Raw genomic sequence first — 20982 nt, 5'->3', positions numbered from 1 at the left:
TGTGTCAGGCAGCTAGAGCTAGCGAGCAGGCCAAAAAAAAATCAGTCAGTCCTTCTGTCTGGATGTGCAGGCAGATAATCTTACAACTTCCTGGATTAAGAGAGAGCAACAAGCAGTTGCTAGCATCACCTGTTTTCCATAACCAATGCCTATAGTACCTAGTCTGCCAGCAGGCACAGCCTGAAGCTCTCCCCTCTGACTGGCAGCCCCATTAGCACAGGGAGAGCCATAAAGCTCCTAATTTGACCCCCCATGACATCAGACAGACAACTTTCCCTGAGATCCACGTGCACCAAATCACTAACCCCATTTTAAACTCATCCAAATATTAAATATTTGTCTTGGGAGATACTCCATAGGAAACATGCACCCTTTGGTTAGTAAACAGTCCAAAATAAGTTTCTTTCCAAGGCTTGGGGTTTTAGAATGCCACCTTTTCCATAGGCTTCCCTGAAATCAAGGATGGGTATATTGCCATCAGCATTCCAGTACAGTGTAGGCATCTGTTTGTTCTTTGGAAAATAACAACACTGCTTGCAAGACACACCAGTGAGATGGAACATCACCTGTCAAAGAATCAGAAGTGCCTGAAGCATGCTTAGGCTATACAGTACCTAACAAATAAAGCTTTGAAAGTTAAAAGCAAGAAAATCTTTTTAAATGGCTTTTGGAACTAACTTCAACAGCTGTCAGAAAGTTTAAAAAGCCAGCTGTTTCCTCTTTTAACTGTTCTGACAGGGGGAACCCGACATACCATATAAAATATACTGGTGATTATTTACAATAGTCATGACTTTGGTATACTTTGCAATATGATTAATCATGCTAAACTAATTTGATTTTAAATATGGACGTGATTTGTAGGTTTTCTTCATTATCTATTTGCCCCACAATATTTATCCTGACATCATGCAAAGGGCATATTTTAACCAACATTCTGTTTTGTACATGCGTCAGTTTGTTTAAGCAACATTTGCAGTCCTGCTTTCAGCTCGAATATGCTTTGAGGGCACACAAAATAGGACAAGGCAAAGTTTTGGTGTTCAGCTGCAGGGTCAGTTTTATATTTTCAGTCAAATGGTCTGTTGGCGAGGGTTGTACTTACTTGTTGTCATATGATCATGAATGATATCATCCAGAGGTAGAAAGAGGGAGTCTCAGATGCTCCGACTGGCCCCTTCTCAGCTGCAAGAAACAGGGTCCTTCAGAAACCCAAGGGCTTCCGTTCATATCTTTCCTGAACTATCTCAAAATGAGGGCGACAAAAGGCAGCTAATTAACTCCCTTTCAGAAGGGCTGATCCTCTGCAAGGCCTCAGATACGCAGGACTGTGTTGGATTTCATTCTGTCATCCACGTATGTTTAATGTTCAGGCAGAACCCAGAAGAGCATTAGTGAGAGAGTGCAAATTCAGGTCATGCATATACTGCGGGTGCCCAGACCTAGAGCCTCCAGCAGCGATATCTATCACCCGTTGCTGTGAAGCTTGAAGCAGCCTTTCTATACTATATGTTTAAAATCACAAAGGAAACAATATTGCATAGGCGAGCTGTTTTTCAAGTCCTGCAGCCTGGTATCTCCTCATTTTATGGGAATGGGAGGCTGCAGCAGTTGCTTCCGAAATACAAGACGATGGAATTCATGAGTAGTTGATAAAGAAGATCCTGGTTCATCCTGTCTCCTTTCAATATGTGTAATGTTTGGGTGGTGAGGCAAAGTCGACAGCTCTGTGTTCTACAACCTAGTGCTGACTCCTTTGAATGACTGAAACAAATCTTTACCGTTTCTCTTTCCCTTTGCCCTGCCCAGTTCAGTATACCTCTGCATGCTTCCCCCCCCTCAATGTTTCCTTTTGATTTCATTATCAGGGAAAATTTTCACTCATTTTCATTTTCACCAGTTTTAAGGTTTTAAGGATCTCATTTCAAGATCCACCAGCTCAGAAAACCGCACATGACCATATAAAGTATAATCATCATAATAATCATCAACTACTGTCAAATAAATTCTGGTCTATGGTGACCCTTTCTAGAACTTTCTAGGAAGAGGATACTCAGAAGTGGTTTACCATTCCTTTCTTTGGCATCCTGGGACTGTTCTGCTTGCTCAAGGCTACACAGGTTGGCTGTTTTGGGATGTACATGGGGAGCTGAATTTTCAAACTCTTTTCTGCATCCAGATGCCTAAGTCACTGATCTTTCTAATCAGCATATAGAGTATAGACTGGCTCAACCCTTGCAGTCTGTATCACAGACCCTGTGCTTAGTCCATTGTTAACAAAGTTCCAGCTTGCACGTTTTTTTAGGGTTGGAATGACAGCTATAGAATTCTCTCCTGGTGGAGCTTTGCCAACCCAGTTTCAGATGGATTCTGAACATTATTGGTGTCACTGTTGGTGCTATATACTTTTTATAACAAAGTTTGAATTCTTTAATGCCAATTCATACGTTTTTATGCTGATACATTTTTTGTTTTTTTAGATATTATTGATTTTAAGTTGCCATTTTATGTTTATAAGACATTTGGGACATGTGACGTTTGCCCTTGTGCCCCTTGCCTGACCCTCCAGACACAGAGCACACAAAGGCAAACTACTGCTCCTTTTCACCCCGCTGCCACCAGTTGATCACTAAATCAACATTAATTATGGAGGGATGAAGATGCAGATCCAAGCTTCACTGCCTTTTAAATAAAACTTGTTTATTGATTACAGATGATATTATTAATCATAGGTAACTTATGTTATCTTCAATCTCAACCTTCTATTTGTCATTACAGTTCTTATTCACTTTTCATTCTAATCACCTCAGATCTCCCAAAATACCACACTCTATCTCCTTCTCCACTCTCTCACTCTGACTCAGACTCTTACTGACTCCACTCTGTGACTCTGCTTCTTTATTACATATCTCTCTCGGCTCCGCCTCTCAGCAACATTAGCGTGCAACATGAATATTCATAACTACTTAACATAATAAGGGTGAACGCTACAGGGCATTTTCTTTTTCAACCAGATATAAGTTAGGTAAATAAAAACAGTGGTGTCTGGGCTGTTCATGCAATTTCAGCAAGACATTTATGACGAAGTGACGGCCAGTGACTGTTCTGTCTGCTACTACAGTACTTGGCCTATAAATATTTGCTTATTTCACGATCACAGATGAGAACCAAAAAATTCACATGTTTTTCCCTATTGGACATGATTATGATGTTTTTAAAAATGTTTTTATATATGGGACTGTTGTTCTGAAAAATTGACTGGTGGGCTTTTTTGCTCAAAATACTATGTTTTGAATATGTACATTATAAGATTTTTGCACCCAAACCCCCACCTTTATGTTTTTTTTGTTGTTTTTTGCTAATTTAAAAAGTATTTTTTACTGTTTTGGAGAATCAAAAAATCTTGCAGGAAGCTTCTGCTTCTAAAAGATCCATGTAAACTACACAGTAGTGTTTCTGAAACTTCAAGAGCTTTGGAAGATGACACAGCGAAATAGTCTGCACATTTACAGTTTCCTGAACAGTGTAAGGCTGCCTTGAAAGTTTGAAGACGAACGTGGATGCTGGAAAACACTGTTTAATTTGTTTTAAACATACCCTGTGCTTGTTGAACAGAAACTTTTATGTTAAATTAGCACAATCTACCATGTTTCCCAAAAATAAGACAGGGTCTTATATTAATTTTTTGCTCCAAAAAACACATTAGGGCTTATTTTCAGGGGATGTTTAATTTTTTTCATATACAGTGCTGCCTCGCTTGATGATGTTAATTCGTTCCAGCGAAATCGCGTAGAGCGAAAACATCGTCAAACGAAACAAAAAAACCCATTGAAACGTATTGAAAGCCATTCAGTGCATTCCAATGGGCTGAATACCTGCTCGTCCAGCGAAGATCCTCCATATGGTGGCCATTTTTGGTGTCTGTAAAGCAAGGAATTCGTCCTAGAAAACAGTGGGGGGCCATTTTCTTCGGCCGGCAGCCATTTTGAAACCCGACGATCAGCTGTTTGCTAATTGTCGTAAAGCAAAAATTGGCTCCCGAAGCAGGGAACTGATCATCATTAAACGAAAAAATCCATTTAAAACATTGTTTTGTGATCACAAAAACCTAACTGTATAGTGATTTCCTCGTTAAGCGAGGCATGACTGTACATTTATTCAAATGCAGTCATGTCATCTTGTTGTTGCTGCACAGTGGTGGAGGGCAGGTTTTCACTTAACTGGGGTTATTTTGGGGTAGGGCTTACATGACGAGCATCCTGAAAAATCGTATTAGGGCTTATTTTCAGGTTAAGTCTTATTTTCGGGGAAACAGGATAATTACAATGAAAAGAAGTAGATAGCAGAAAAAATAGCAGAAAACAAAACATTAAGTGAATCTGGTTTAAATATACTGACTTAGAAACAGCTGCTGAAAATGGAAGGCAGAAATTAACCTTCCAAAGGATGCACAAGCATGGATTCCTTGCTTTTTAAATGGTTTCATTTAAAAAGTATTAGTTCTAAAGGCAAAAATAAAGCTACATTCAATTCAACATATCTTCATGTGATATAGTGTTGGATTTCTGAATTAGAAGATCATGGTTTACAGTTCTTAAATCTGATATTAATGTGAAAGGGGAAGAGGTGAAGACTCCTTTTTCAAAGAGTGAAACATTCTTCCTAATACAGGAGCTTCACCTGCTTTTAAAATTAGATACGCTGATCTGTGTCAGTCTTTCCTGGCATTAAAAAAGTCAAACAAAATTATTAATAATTCCTATGTGTATTGATAGTAGTCTTTTCAAACTTTATTATTTAGAGTTAATGCAAACATGGCAAAGACAGTTAATTAAAGATAGAATTCTCTCAAGAGGCAGTGTTAATGAATAACTTTATAATGATAGAACGACATAGTTTTTGAATAATCTGCATTTCTCCATTCTCATTTATTATCAAGGTCCATATAAAATCATAGAAACACAGAATTTATAGAATAATGGAGTTGGAAGGAGTCTATAAGGCCATCGAGCCCAAGCCCCTGCTCATTGTAGGAATCCAGTTCAAAGCAGATCTGAGAGATGGTTGTCCCAATTATCAGAATGGCTTTGACTTGGATTCCTGCATTGAGTGGGGGTCAGACTTGATTATAAGCCCTTCCAACTCAATTATTATAGGCCCCTTCCAACTCATTTATTCTATCAGTTCTATGATTCTATATGGACCTTGATTATAAATTTGAATGGAGAAGTGCAAATTGCTCAAAAATATAGTGTTCATCCTTTTTTTCCTTTCAGTAGCAGTTCATTTTTCCAACATCAAGTATGCTGAGCATGTAATAGCTGAACTCCTTAAAAGTTAAAATTTTGGGGTCATAAGGAACTATACCTTCTGGAGTGTCAAGATAGTAATCATCAAATGTTCAAACAATATTACTGTTATAGCCCCCAAGTGCTGAGCAGTACAGGTCACACTGGAAAGAGAATGAAAAATTGGTTGTTCCACTCTGCATGTAGGTGCATTGGAAAACATGGTCCTAAGAACTATGGCAAATGGATTGTGAAGAAACTTCTTTGTCTAGTTCATGGAGTGAGGCATGTATGAGAGAGAGCTGATTCAGTCACACATGGTCAAATGTTAAATCAAAGGCTGAAGTCCAAGAATCCGTATTGGTAGACAGGTACATGAAGGGAAATTATTATTATTACTATTATTATTTTTGTTGTTGTTATCAAATTCCACAGTAACTCTAATTATTTTATTTTAATTAGAATATTCTAATTTATTGAAGGAATTTAAATTTATTGAGTATTTCTACTAAGGCAAGAGCTCTCTGAATACAGTTTGCAGTTAGCCACCAATCTTTTTTCATTATGGCCAATGTTTTGTTATCCAATTCCCCTTACTTGTATGGAATCATACTGCTTAGCACATGAAAATAACAATTTCTGTATATCTAGATTGAAGATAATGATACACAAATTGTTGGCTGCTGCATATTAGCATGCCTGGACTTTTAAAAAATATATATTCTAAAGATTTTTCTAAGGAAAACATCTATGATCAACCCAGCCAAATAATACATTTGCTTATCTTGTTTTTTTGTTTGTTTGTTTAAATAGGATGTCACATGTGCTCCATTTCGAAGACAGAACCAGAAAAGTAAAAGATGCAAGCGTGCAAGATGAAGACACTTTCGAAATCTATGACCCACGGAATCCTGTCAATAAGCGAAGACGAGAGGAAAGCAAAAAAATTCTGAGAGACAAAAAGGCAAGGAGATGAAATGAGTGTAAAACTAGCCAGAGCCAACTTGGAAAATGGACAAATGTTCTGGCTCTGTTGTAGCTGGCTTCCCGAAATATATCACTTACAAGGTGTGAAAAGGAATCTGGTGTCTAGTTTTGGAACAGCTTTATCTCCTTTGTTTTGTGAATTCTGCTGTACAGTAAGCTTGTGTCCTCAAGCAAAGCTTTCTAAAATCATTTTAGCTATTTTTTAAAAAGAATAAATAGTTCATTTTCCTTCTCAGTTTCTTCTTGTGTAATTTGCATCGCTAAAGTAAAATGTTTTGTACTTACAGTCTGTCCAGCATAACAAAAAGTGGTTATAGAAGGTGATAATTTTTTAATGGCTCCCTGTAAGAGTGAACTCAGATCAGGAGGGCCAAGAAAGATGGAGCTATAGCAAGGGCAGTGGCAAGCAGGATGAAGCTATTGGTATACTCAGGGAAACAGCAAAATTTGCAGAAGTATGAAGAATATATCAGTCACAAAAATTCCTAACTGGGCAAAAGCTACTTCCAGACAGACCAGTGAATGTTGATAAGATACAACCAGTCGAAAAAGAAAAGTTGGAGTCCAAGTAGAATGTTACTTGGACTCTACAGTATATACCCTTATAGTGACCTGCAAGAGGACATAGCCAGCTGACTGGAATCTTGTACAGGAGCATTCCCTCTAGCAGTTAAGGACACAGACCATAACAGTTGGTTGGCATGTCCCACTAGTCTGCATTTTATTTAATAATCCACAACAAACCACTTTTATTATGCAGAGTACTTTACAATCTTGATTTATGTCTGTCCTCACAAACTTACAGGATCAATCACAAAAAATTAGGAAAAGGCCATGTGGTCCTTAAGATTAAACAAATGCAAAAGTAGGTGATACATTTATTAGACCATTAAAAAGTCAAACAGATAGCAAGCTTTCAGTTACCGCCTTTGTTATCAATCACACTTAGAAGTAAGTTGCACCAATAGTATTACACTTCTATGATAGTCCCCTCTATTTACTGTATGTCTGCTCTCTATTCTTTTGTCTTGTTAGTATCAGGAGGACAGTAGTTGGGGACACACACATACTTTTGTCTAGAGGGGCGGGATATAAATTAAATAAATAAAATAAATACATGATCAATGCCCTATCTGTTGAACTCCACAGAAGTGTACTATTGCTTTCTCTCTTTCTTTAAGCAAGTATATGTTACCTTACCTCCTATTCTCACCTCAAACCCATTTGTATGCTTAGAAACCAACACCTTTATACTAAGAGATGAGAAATGCCATATGTAATGCTTCTAGAAGCAAAGGATTGGGAATGAATGTGGCTATATAGACATAAGCAACATTCAGTATAGCTGCTGTATATACATTATCAGTATTTGATTAACATTCCAGTAGAGACAATTTATCGTAACAACACTTCTCACATTTTGAATCCTGAAAATGCTTCACATGCGTTATTCCACAGATCTATAGGAACAACCTTGTCATGTTGGCCTATATCATTTATCCCTAAGTTACAGGTAGGAGATTTCTGCCGAAAAGATACCAAGAGACCACTTCATCTTGTGGGTGAGTTCGGCTCTGACTCCTTGGCTCTTTGTTTATGCTTTTAGCCTCTGTGCTACATCAGCGAAAGTGTCATTTAGTTTGACTTACTGTTGAAATAAAATTGTCTGCAATTGAAGTGTTTGCTCATTTCATATAAAGCAAGGAACTGAGGCTGGAGACAGCTGCCAAATCAGTCTGCTACAGAACCCAAGTCTAAGTTGGACTGATTAATTTGTTTCCAGTCCATGACAATTTTGGATGTATTCATTTTAACCTTACCCTTTTTGTACCCAACATGATATGGTGGATAGAGTGATGGACTAAGGACACAGGAGGTCTGAGTTTGAATCTCCAGTCAGCTGTGGAAACTTACTGGAGGGTATGGAAACCGTAAGAACACTCCTTCAATATCTCATATCTTGAAAGCCCTACTAGGGTTACTATAAGTCAGCGATGGCAAACCTATGGCACACGTTTTCTAGGCCTTATTTGTTAGTAAGAGGCCTCATCAGTAGATCTTACAACATAAGAGGGGATATAAAGAATAATCTGTCTTCTGGTATCTGAAAGACTAACCCATTTGCTTGGCATAAACTTGTTAGACTGTAGCCCAGTTCTGAAAATGTCTGTGCCAAATCCAGTTTGTTAGTCTTTAAAGTACTACAAGGCCCTTTGTTTTCCTGCAAATTTATGAACAACAATGCCGATATCATGGAGGTGAAAGCTTTTTTTGAATTTTATCAAAATGTAATCTGATAATTCCATGCACTAAACATTACACTACATTATTATATTCAGTACTACTTTAGTAAAAACCATTTTTAAATAAATTCCAAGGATTTCAGTTGCACATGTTTTCAATACATAAACTGTGGCAAACTTTTCTTCCAATCAAAAATTTCTCATTATCACACATTACTGCTGATATGACTATATTATTCATGGCCAAAATCCTGTTGTTTAGTTAAACTTACAGAAGGCAAATGGTGTGACTTGCAGTAGCCTTTTGCAGCTGATCAGTACCCACTTGGATTTGGGGGCACATACAAGTCCAGTGGGTTGGCACACACCTGAAAAATCCATGTGGGGACTCAGTAATTGTCAGCAAGGAGCCACCGAGTTATACTATTTCCTTCCTGTAGACATAACTACACAACAGGACATGTGGCATAATCTTTCCTTTCTTTGGAACTAAAGGGAATATGCCTTAGGTTCCTAGGCAATCTCTCATTTGCCATAACAGATTTCCAATGTGGCTTACGTTGAATCAAACAGTTAAATTTTCAGTTTTAGCTGATGCCTTTCTGCAATCTTGTAAACAATTAATAGATTATATGATATAACAATCAGGGAGAAAGTTCCTGATGAAATCCGTGTAAGACTTTGATGCAGTGTCTCTTCATTTTAAGGGGGGGAGGCTCATGCAGGCAAATGTTCTGATGGATGGGGCCCAATATACATTATGCACGCATAAATTCTAATTGTAAGAGATGTCTCTTTATTCAATTGCCTGAACCAAAGTCATGTTAAAAGCTGAATTGCAACTTTGCTAGTGTTGTTTTTAGAAGGAGTTCAATAAGGTATCATGCTATGATAACGAAGTTTGTTGATAGGGTCTGACGTGTGATGTACATAAAACTGTCTCATCATGTTAATATGGTCCAAGTGGTGTGGGTTAATTTAGTGCTGAATATTGTTTAAATGTGCCGTGTAATCTCTCAAAGATAACAAGAAAGAAAAATGGAGGTGTGAAGAGAGTCCTCCTAAGAGGTTGTCACGATCCCCAACTTACATGTGAAGATACAAAGGAGTTAAAAGGAGGCCTGTTCTTGAGCTCTTATTTCACAAAGATGTGAAGTTCTCGTGTTCCTAATTTGCTGTTGGGTCAGGTTGTATTTATAAAATACTTTTAAAAAAACACCTTCCCATCCACATTCCCACACTGACGTCTCTTCAATGTTCAACGAGATAGCTGCATTAGTCTGTCTCAGCATAACGAGGATCAAAAGTCTCTTGGCACCTTTAGACTATCAGGTCTTGTTTAGAATGAGCTTTCATGGCCTTCGGCCCACTTTTTCCCCCTTCTTGAACACAAAAAGAACAGTTTTATTTTATAGAAGCATTGTAAAATTATCCCTTTCCACAAAGTATCTATTTCCATCAACAAGTGATCTTAACCCTTAATCGTAAACAAGCTAGTCAAAAGATAACTTCCATTGTTCATTTTACTGGCTATAGATTCTACAGCATTTAGTAATTATGTTGTAGCTCCACTGTAACTTCCTTGTTCCAGGCAGATAAACAGCACAATATATTTCTGCTCACTGATAGGAAAAGCACCAATTCTTACCCAAATGTATTCCACCCACTCAGCACAGATCAGCCTAGTTTAAGCTTTTCGGGCTTAACTAGGCCAAAAAAATCCATACAATTTAATTTAGATGGAGGAAGTAATTTTGTTATTGATATTTTTAAAATTACTGAGAATAAGAAATTCTTACTGATCTACTGCAAAAATCTACTGGTAGATCCTGATCTATTCTGCCCATCCCATCTTATATTTCCGTGCTCTGCAAGTAAAACACTGAACACATGACTTCCTCATATTTCAAAGGCAAGACCATCAATAAAACCTGCACATTCCTGTACATATGTACGAAGATTTTACTTAATTTTTCTAAACAAGAATAGTGTATATTTAGTGGGGGAACATTGCATAAGAAATATTTCATGGATCTATTCCGTTGGCTTTCAAGAAGGCTGGTTGTCTTCACATTTATGACCACCAAGCTCTTTATGAATCTTACTATATAACTTCTGTATAGAATTCAAAGAATTTATTTCCTTCTTTGGCATTATACAGGCATTATTTTCCATTGTGATGTACATCTGTTTCAGGTCCTAATTATTATATAACCAATTATCTTTTGGCTATGATTCAGTTTAACGATTTTTTTAACCTGGGCTCAGTATTATTAGTCAGGACTCCCTTGTCGCATAGCAAGAGGTCTTCACTTGCTTCAAAATACTGTACGGCAATACAGTACAGCCCTGCTGCATTAGTGGGACCTTCTGCTCATTTTTGCTGGCTGGTTTCTTTGATGGCATCAATGTCTTCTTCTTCATCTTTTTCACTGAAGCTCTGCATTCCTGTGATGGTACATGATCCGATGGTGGTGCTTATCACTAGTAACTAAATAGAACTGCTGGGTAGCTCAGTAGTTTAGCTATCTGGTTGGGAGTTCAATTCCCTACTGTGCCTCCTTGACAAGGGCTGGACTTGATGACCGTTAGGGTTCCTTCCAGCCCTGCAGTTCTAAGATTATTATAACTAAACAAAAGCTATCATAGTTTGACTGTATCATGAGAAAACAAGACTTACTGGAAGATAAAAATGCTAGAAGAGTTGATGGTAGAGATAATTACAGCCCCCTGCCCCTCATCCTAGTTTGAGTGGGCAGCTGCTGGAAAAGGTAGAGAAGAAATCCATACTCCTGCCGTGACTGGACAACCACTCAAAGAGCAGGTGAAGAGCAGTGCCTGCCAGCTAGTGAGTGGGGGAGCCAAGTGGTGGGATGGGTGAAGGGAACACACAGCACCTGTGGTACCACATCGACGAACAGGCACGAACCTCTGAACCAAGGTATGCATCCATCTCTAATTGATGGCTATAGGAAAAGAGAAGGATTTAACATGAAATGGAATAAAGCAGTAAAGGAAGCATGCACCAAGCAAGGCTGTTATAGAATCTTCTGAAGGTTATTTATAGAGTAGCCATAATCAGAAGTTACTGGCAAGTAATAACAGAGGCACAAAAGAGTGAGATGTTTTTAAAATCAAGATTATATCTTAATCCCCTTAAATTAGACTTTTTTACTTCCTAAATCCATTTTCCCTGAGGGTAAAAGGAAAGATAAAGGGAGTAATTATGTTAATGGCACCTTTATGCTAGATAAGTGTGCCATCGGCTTCACAGCAAATTTAGTTAGAACAGATCAGGTTTTAATTTCAAGTATGTTTAAATACACTTACAATACTTCCAAATTCCTTTGCATCTAACACCATTTAATCATAGGTGTATAGCACTACATGTTTCCTAATGAACACTTTTCTGAATAGGAAACTGCTATTTGTGTAGCAAGAAAACCATATACATAATCAAACAAATTGGGGGTGTCCAGAGGAGTGTGACTGGTATGATGAGAACTCTAGAAAACCAGGTCCTATAAGAAAAAATTAAAGAGTTAGGCCATGGCTACACTGCAGAGCTGAATTAGAAGCAGCCAGCTTTGCTGCAATTTGATTTGCTGCCTGCATTATGTCTCAAAAAGGGGTCACACAAGAGTTGTGGATTGATTTGTGAGTTCCCCATTCATATTGTTTGCAATGCAATCTGCAGTCCTGCCCACACATTCCCTTATTTCCTTCCTTCCTCAACCCCGCCTCTTCTTTCCTTTTATGGTTAGCTGCGAAGCTCCTTGTTTACAGAAGGATTCCAAGCGTCTTTCCTTTCACTCTGCTTCTGTGTGTGTCTGTGCGTCTGTGTTTGTGGGTACACAGGAAATCTAGTGATAAAGTATTATATTAATGCAATGCCTTATCAACAGAGAGCAATACAGTATAATTTCTATTTAATGTTGTCGTTTAGTCATGTCCGACTTCGTGACCCCTCTATTTAATGTAACCCTAATTAATTCCTGTTTCTCCACAACTCATTTTTGGGCAATCTCTTACTGCAAAATATCAGAGGACAATGGGGAGGCAATGACGGTGAGGGTGTGCTCTCACTGCTTTGAAAAGCATGAAAATATCATCTAAGGACACACCCCTGTCTTCCTAGAAATTTTTGCAGGGGGAAAAACTAGATTGAATCCATCCCAATTCGATTCAACCTTGTACTGTACCATGTTTCTCTGAAAATAAGACAGGGTCTTATATTAATTTGTGCTCCAAAAAACCCATTAGGGCTTATTTTCAGGGGATGTTTTATTTTTTTCATGAACAACCATCTACATTGATTCAAATACTGTCATGTCATCTTCTGGTTGCCGCACAATGGTGGAGGGCGGGGTTTCACTTTACTGGGGCTTATTTTGGGGGTAGGGCTTATATTACGAGCATTCTGAAAAATCATACTAGGGCTTATTTTGAGGTTAGGTCTTATTTTCGGGAAAACAGGGTACATCATGCAGACAGGGGGAAAAGCTTTGAATTCACCTACTTTATAAGCAAAAGCAAAGCATACTGCTTATATACCGCTCCATAGTGCTTCAAGCACTCTCTGGGCGGTTTACAAGTTAATTATTCAGGCTACACATTGCCCCCCCCCAGCAAGCTGGGTACTCATTTTACCGACCTCGGAAGGATAGAAGGCTGAGTCAACCTTGAGCCGGCTACCTGGGATTTGAACCCCAGGTCGTGAGCACAGTTTTGGCTGCAGTACAGCAGTTTAACCACTGTGCCACGAGGCAACTCCTGTGGTTTTTGACCATCTTATTACCCACTGAGTTCTGTTTTGCTTGTTCTGGAATTTCAGCCACTTGTCATGGCAGAAGGGTTGGATCTCAGCAGCAGTAGTAACAACAACAGCAGCAGCAACAATAGGAACATTTGTGTGTGTGTGCAGACATCCCAAACAATGCATTGTTTTGATGTTTCTAATGTTTTTTCATGTGGTATTTATTGCATCCTTTTGCATTTGCTCTGTTACAGCAGCTCCACTGGCTGCCAATTTGTTTCAAGGCACAATTCAAAGTGCTGGTTCCAACCTATAAAGCCTTAAACGGTTTTGGCCCAAGCTATCTAAAAGACCACATCTCCCTCTATGAGCCTGTCCAGGAATTAAGATCATCAGGGGAGGCCTTTCTCTCAGTCCCACCACCCTCACAGGTGAACTTGATGTGGACATGGGAGAGGACCTTCTCTGCTGCTGCTCCCAGCCTCTGGAATTCCCTCCCACAAGAGGCCAGGCTGGTCCCCTCTTTGCTGGCCTTGTATAAGCAAGTGACTGGCAGCTCCTGAGAAGGTTTTTTTACATGGATTGTTGTCCTCTATTGTTATTAAATGTGTTTTTAGTATTGATTTTATCAACCATTTAAAAAATATAATGTTTATTTAAATCTTTCTAAATATTTGTATACTCATTGCTTTTTGCTTTTAAATAGTGTCTTTTAATTGTTGTAAGCCACCTTGGGTCCTTTTAAGGAGAAAGGCGGGAAAAATATTTTAAATAAATAAATTTGTATACTGAGCAATGTTAGCATTAAATACTGTCTTTTAATGATACAATCCACCTTGGGTCTTTTTTTAAAGAGAAAGACAGGGTAAAAATATCTTAAATAAATAATAAATAACAATTTACTTTTACCCACTAAAGAAGCTTTATATACAGAACAGAAGATGTTCTTCCATATTCTCTCTTTTGGCCTAATACTGTGCCATTGTGTAGGTCCCAATTATTTCCATGAGCTTGCAAAAGAGAACTGATTTGGGTTCCTTATCTACATATTTTCCTGTTATATTTATTATTTTTTATTAAACACCAGCCTGAACCATGTTAATAACAGCATATAGCTAAAGCTAAACTCAGGCTCAAGAAAAGAAGCCCAACTAATTGAACTAATTATTGTCACAGAACTGTTGAAAAGGGGATTGGGGTGGGGGCAGTACATATTGTACAGATCAGATCATACATGTCACACCTAACATTTTTCCTCTATCACAACCTATTGATATTTAATACCCCTTGATTATGCAAAAAAAATTGTTTCTGAATTGTAAAGTACATTCCAACTGTACCTTTTCTAGTCTATGAATTTCCAAAGTGGGTTTGTCAACAAAACCTTATAGAGACAGCTGTTTAGAAATTTGTACCTTTTAAAGAAAAGGTTTTCAGGTCAAGGAGTCTGATGCCTGAACATTCTTTAAGAACTGTATAGAACTTTCTAGACCTCTAGGAAAAAAATCAGAAGCTTGTGTTCCAGAATGAAATCAGACAACCATTTCCAGTCATATCAAAATGCATCTAGCTATCAAATTATATAAGTCTATTCATTGTTTCGATGATTCCAGGCAATATCACCTTGTTTAATTCTACAGGTTTCATTTATCTACATTGTTTCTATGTTCCATATGCACAAAAATACTTCAGAATTGTTGAAAACATTCAAAAGTCTTACAGCTACAGAAAAATGATAGAAAAATGGTTTAAAATATATGAAAACTAAACATGATGCAGGCAAGTACTTAAGTCAGATTACAATCCAAAACACAGGAGCATAAAATACCAAAATGAATGTTTTAATTATATTCTAAAAGTGCAGGAGTTTATGGCCTAAAAATATACAGTGGTGCCTCGCATAGCGAGGTTAATCCGTTCCGGATTAACCCTCGCTATGTGAAAACATCGCTGAACGGGACGGGGAAAGTCATTGGAACACATTAAACTTAGTTTAATGCATTCCAATAGGCTCCAAAACTCACCGTTCAGCAAAGTTTTCCTATAGCCAGCAGCCATTTTCGCGCCCTCAGTAAGCGAGGGGAGGGCACGAAAACGCCGCGCACGGCCATTTCAGGGCTTCCGGCGGCCATTTTGGAGCTGCCGAACAGCTGATCCGCAGCTTCGTTTTGCGAAGATCGGTAAGCGAAACGCTTACCGATCTTCGCAAAGCGATTTTCGGCCATAGGGGCCATCGGTATGCAATCGCATTTGCAATCGCTAGAACGTCCTCGCTATGCGGATTCGTCGTTCTACGGTGCGCTCATTAAGCGAGGCACCACTGTACATTGAAATAGCAGAGAATACATCTCTGTGATTGGGTTCGTTAGAAGGCTGGAGCAGTTCCTCCTTTTTTGTGGGAAATAGCCACTGAGACTCCTTTGAAACATCAACAGGTTTATTTGTTTTAACATTTGGTGATTCCACAACAACCTCTATAGGATCAAAATAACTAAGATCAGCTAATTGTCCCATAAGGTGAAGATGAACATCCCGAGTGTAAATTAGGCAAGTTTATTGAGGGGCTGGTCCAAACTGTTCTTGGTCCATGGGCTTCCTCAGTGGAGCACTCTGCACCGTGCAGATCGTGCCACAACAAGGATGTCTGGCCCTGTCTCCCTCTCGCAGTGGTTGATTGAAGGTCGGTCTGGTCTGATTACCTTCCTCCAGTGACCTTGTCCTCGGGGAAAAACCACCACCGTCCATTCTTGCATCTCAGTTACCAATATTTTCTCCTCCTTCAGCTCCAGATCTGGCAATAAACCTCCCACTTTTAAGTTAGGAAAGTCCTCTAACAACCCATGCATTCCCCCCCCCCCGTATCTGAGCTCATCATCTTTTGTTCCTCTCTCCCTTTCCTCCTCCTTTGTTGTCTCCCCCCTAGATACACTGAAAACTCTCCGCCTCCTTTGATCTTTTATATTCTCCTCCCACACTGGTAGAACTAACTCCTCCTCTTCTTTTCCCTTTCCTTCCTCTACCAAACAGATTTTGACCTTTTCCTTTCTTTCCTTTGTTTCCACAATCACTTCTCTTTCTGTTACTTCTCTCTCCCTTCTCTCTCCCCTTTTCTCCAGCGTTTCTTTTCGAAAGGAGGGCTCACTCTGTTCTTTCTCTCCTATTTCTCCTTCACAATTTCTAAAATACATCATTTACAAGTACATCATTTAAAAGCAACACATCATTTAAAAGCAATACACCTTTAGGCATATTGTAACAATACACAGAAGATTATTCTAAGTGCTCATCCAGCCAAACCTGTTTGCATCTATGGTGGAAAATCCATGTTGTTCTTGTCTTTTGGGGTTAGGGATGCCAGTCCTCCATGTAATTCAAAATTCACATATCACTCTTATGCCCCCCCCAAATATTAACAGTTGATTCATACACAGAGAGAGGGGGGGAGAGGAAGAGAGAGAACAGTTCTCTCTATCAGAGTTCTCCTCCATATAATTGACAATCCTTTCCATACAGTACCATGTGTAGTGAGTCTTAAAGGTCCTTATGCCCACCGGACGTAGAGGCTCACTTAGAGATGTTGTGTTTGTGGCAAGTACACCACTTCAACATTTTTGGTGTTGAACTCATGCCCCGGTTCTGGGTGCCAAGGGCAGGATATTTATTGAATATTTATTTATTTGTTGGAAGATTGATTGATTGAAAAGTCTGTGTCTAACTGTGCTGCTCAGACTTGTGCAATTTGAGGGGAAAGTGTATTTATATTACTTGCATATATCTACATTTCTCCTCAGCTGTAAACAACTAGGTTTTGCCAGTGTAGTAACTTCTTAAGACTCAATATACAGGCAGAAAATTTATAATGGGAATTTCTATTGCTTTTACTGGGATGGAAAAACACAACTTCCATAAATTATGGATGAAACAAATAATGGACATAGCAGATACGTCTTGTTTCGACTAACATGTGAATTCATTTGCTGGGTAAGTGGGTTGCACTGGGCATGAAGTTGCTTGAGTCCTTTTTTATCAGACAAGTAAATGCTATGGGCCTAAAGTGCTGGTGGATTAACTTGCTAAGATACTGTTTTACTCTATCTGCACATCGGGACTATAGGAGTTTTTTCTTTTCCTTAGTTTAATTTCATGCTCAACTGCCAGGCATGGAAGATATCCTTTTGCAAAGCAAAGTTATTGTACAGTGACCTTGTTCCCCATTGTTTTTGCAGTGGCTTTTAGTATACTGTTGCTCAAATTTTATTTTTAAAGCACAACGTACATTTTCAGTGCTGCTTTTTCTACACCTCCTCTTGTGCATTCAAAATTGCACATTGTGTTTTGACATTTCGTCTATTACATCTTAAGCCTAGAAATCTCATTGAATATGTGTGCTTAAGATAGGTACACAAAGGTGTTCAGTACATTGCCATTTTGGATCTTTCTTATTTATTTATTTATTTATTTATTTATTTATTTATTTATACCCCGCCCCTCTAGACCATGTCTACTCTTAGACTACATCAACTTGTTAAAGACAAATGTCTTGGGGAATTTTCTGGTTTGAATCCGAGTTTGACTGCTGTAATCTATGTATGTGGGATTACCCTTAAAGATAATTTCAGAACTTTTAGAAATGCAAAATGCTGCAGCATTAAATATCAAGACATGGGAATATGTGAAATTATATCTGCATGCTTCTGGAACTTGCTTGTTTCAGTCCATGTACTGTACTGTATGTCCATTATATGCCCATAACTACTTGAAGCAAGGCCTTCACAATGGGGGCCCCAAAGTTGTGACATTATTTCGCTGTTGAGCTGTCGATGCAGAGTTGAATTGCTTCTCTCTGTTTTCATATGAAGTCATCTTTTTTACATTTGACTTGTGGGATCTTTGTCCCTGGAGATTTACCTGCTGGCCAATAATATTTACATTAACATTTTGTTTTAAAAATAAATTTTAAAATATAAATATTATATTTATATTAATTTTAAAATATAAATAATATATATTTAATATTATATATACAGTGGTGCCCCGCAAAACAGGCGCCCCGTTTGACGAATCCACATAGCGATTAAGTTTTTGCAATCATAAAAGCGATCGCATTGCGATGTTTTAAATGGTAAAACATCGCTTTGCGATGATCGGTAAGCTGTTTCACTTACCAATTTTCGCATAGCGATTTTTTTAGAACAGCTGATCGGCGGTTCCAAAATGGCCTCTGGGTAAAAAATGGCCACCCGCTTACCAGGCAGCGAAAATGGCGGCTGTATGGAGGATTTTCGCATAACAGTGAGTTTTTAGCCCATAGGAACGCATTAAATGTGTTTTAATGCATTCCTATGGGCTTTTTTGTTCCGTATAGCGACGAATCCACATAGCGAGCAATACAGTGTATATATACTAGTCTGTTATTTGAAAACTGCTTTAAAATGTGCTGGGAAAGGTGGCATATAATTTTTTAAAATAAATAATAGCTGGGAGGAAAGCGCAACTAATTTTGGGACCATCATTTTAGAATCAGTTATCGATCTGCACATTTTGGGTGTCATTACAGAATGTTATCAAAGGGCAGAGAATTATTAGTTAGTTCATTTCTGGTTCTTGTACCTTTAACTACTACAGTTGTGGGATTTTCCACCTCCTGGGCCAAAACAACTTGGCTGACTTTAGGCACTGTGTCTCTTAATTTGGGTGGGTGGGGTGCCATTTACTACTCTGCCTCAGGCAGCTCATTGCTATGAGATGGCTGGGTCTGGCCATCTGCCTGATTCCCTACCAAGTATGGAATGAATTTCTTCAAAAAAAAAAAAAGGCAGTCTAACAGAAGTGCAGTTTAAGAGAGTCTTCTATTACATCTGACAAATAAATATTGTTTATTGGAAGTTAGGGTATAATATACATTTACTGCATCAGTTTTAGGATCACATTAGAAGCCTAAATGTGGCCTGTAATTATAGCCAGAGCAGGATAATACAAAATGAAAAAAAAAAAAATAGAAGACTTTGTGGGCTAAATTCTCAGCCCTTTTGCAGAAAGAAAGATGTTTTTCCAGACAGCTTGGCAGTTCATGGTTGTTACAGAATGGGAGGGAGGAAGATCAGGGCTTCCCTCCCCCCCGTTTCTTTTACCAGTCATAAGGTATATTGGTGCTACTTACTACTGTCTGAAATAGAAAATATGTTATAGTCTGGCAGAATTTTCCCCTGCCCAAAGACCAAGTGATAAAAATGATTGCCTATTGTTTCTTATGTGCTCAATGGGCCTGAGATTTTTGGCCGTATATTGTGACCTTTGAAACTGCAATCCTGTAGTAAAAAGTTCACCTCACTCATTCTCTTTAATATACTGCAGGTTTTGGGGGAGGAAATAAAAAGTAGAAGCTCCAGACAATTTGGCACCAAATGAATAAAGAATAATGTAAAAGTCATGGTTTACTTTTTGCTTTACTGGGGGACCTCCGTGATAAGCAGTTTGAAGAGGAAACCTCTGTGTGTGCGTGTGCGTGCGCGTGTGCTATCTGCCCAGCTTCAACTTTCCAGACAGTAGTTTCTTTAGGGGGTCAGAATATTAGCAATCACTCAGCAGTGCTCCTCTTGCTGTCATGTCATGGCTGTCTCTTGTGTCTTTGAATTATTTTCTATCTAGACATATGGCCCAAATGATTTACAGATGTATTCAGATTCACACATGGTGTCTGTATTGCCTGCTTGCTACTACTCTGGCTGGAGCAGTTGCTACTCCCGTGGCACCCTGCCATCATTGTGCTCACACTACATACCCTAAGTGCCCTCCTCCACTGCTCGTGCTGGCACAGATAGAACTGCTATAGGCCCCTATTCATACAAATGGCTCGAAAATGTACAATTTGAATTGCATGCTTCTTGGGGTTCTGATGAGGGCAGGATTTGATCTTCCAGATGAACTTTGTGGTACCCGGCATGATTCATCTTCCCACAGCCTAGGATAAATAATATGTTAGCGTTTCTTAGTGGTTTAGCAGAGTAATTCTCAGTCCAGGCAGTCCAGAAATAACTCACGCACAGTCCAGCAGCATTTCCTTCAGCAACGTGTATTTACAGCAGCATTTACAGCATTCTGGCAGCATAACGTGTAGAAGTGATCTTCAAGCAGGAAGATACAACTGACTGTACAATTCACACTTATATACACATACAGAACCAATCAGATTACTGGTTGCATCATCCATGAGTTGCATCAGCACTGCTGAGTCATCCTGACTCAGTTTTAACACACCTGATCATTATGGCTTCTCATTAATACACTCCATTCTGCTCAGGCCTGTAATTTTCTTTGACATAATACACATGCAATTAATATAGAGCTGTGAATCTATGGTAGTCTCTATCGGTCCAGATAGGCGGGGTATAAATCAAATAAATAATAACAATAATAAACTGCATGTGCCCAGAAGATCTCATTCTTCCTTGTCTCTTCCACTTGACGGAAATTCTGTTGCTACCCCCTCCTTAGAACCATAGTGTGCAACTCATATAAAGGCAGTTCTGTCAAGTCACAGCTTAACGACAGGCTGGTCTAGTGTTTAAGTGTTCCCAATGTATGAAAATAAAGTGGGTTTTTTTTTCAATCTTTCCCACCTCTCTCAGTTCTAACTGCCCCTCCCCAATAAATTATAGTGAAAGACAGTTGTTTAGATAGCTTGTAGAACTATCCTGTGTGTGCCCAC

The 20982-nt window shown here is 38.7% G+C and overlaps 2 protein-coding genes across 2 annotated transcripts in view; both read left to right on the top strand.

Moving 5' to 3' along the window:
• CWC27 (CWC27 spliceosome associated cyclophilin) overlaps positions 1-6510 on the top strand; it is a 131317-nt gene extending 124807 nt beyond the window's left edge. Inside the window, exon 14 of the mRNA XM_020783678.3 lies at positions 6102-6510. Within this exon, the coding sequence (XP_020639337.3) occupies positions 6102-6264 (163 nt within the window). The 3' untranslated portion in view covers positions 6265-6510. The remainder of the gene's footprint in view (positions 1-6101) is intronic.
• Positions 1-20982, top strand: part of LOC144586390 (uncharacterized) — a 439742-nt gene that overhangs the window by 215691 nt on the left and 203069 nt on the right. The gene's annotated exons all lie outside the window — the stretch shown is intronic.

This window comes from Pogona vitticeps, chromosome 2 (assembly GCF_051106095.1).
Source record: "Pogona vitticeps strain Pit_001003342236 chromosome 2, PviZW2.1, whole genome shotgun sequence".
NCBI classification, from domain to species: Eukaryota; Metazoa; Chordata; class Lepidosauria; order Squamata; family Agamidae; genus Pogona; species Pogona vitticeps.
The sequence above is the reverse complement of the archived record's forward strand: the minus strand, read 5'-3'. Positions and strand labels throughout refer to the sequence as shown.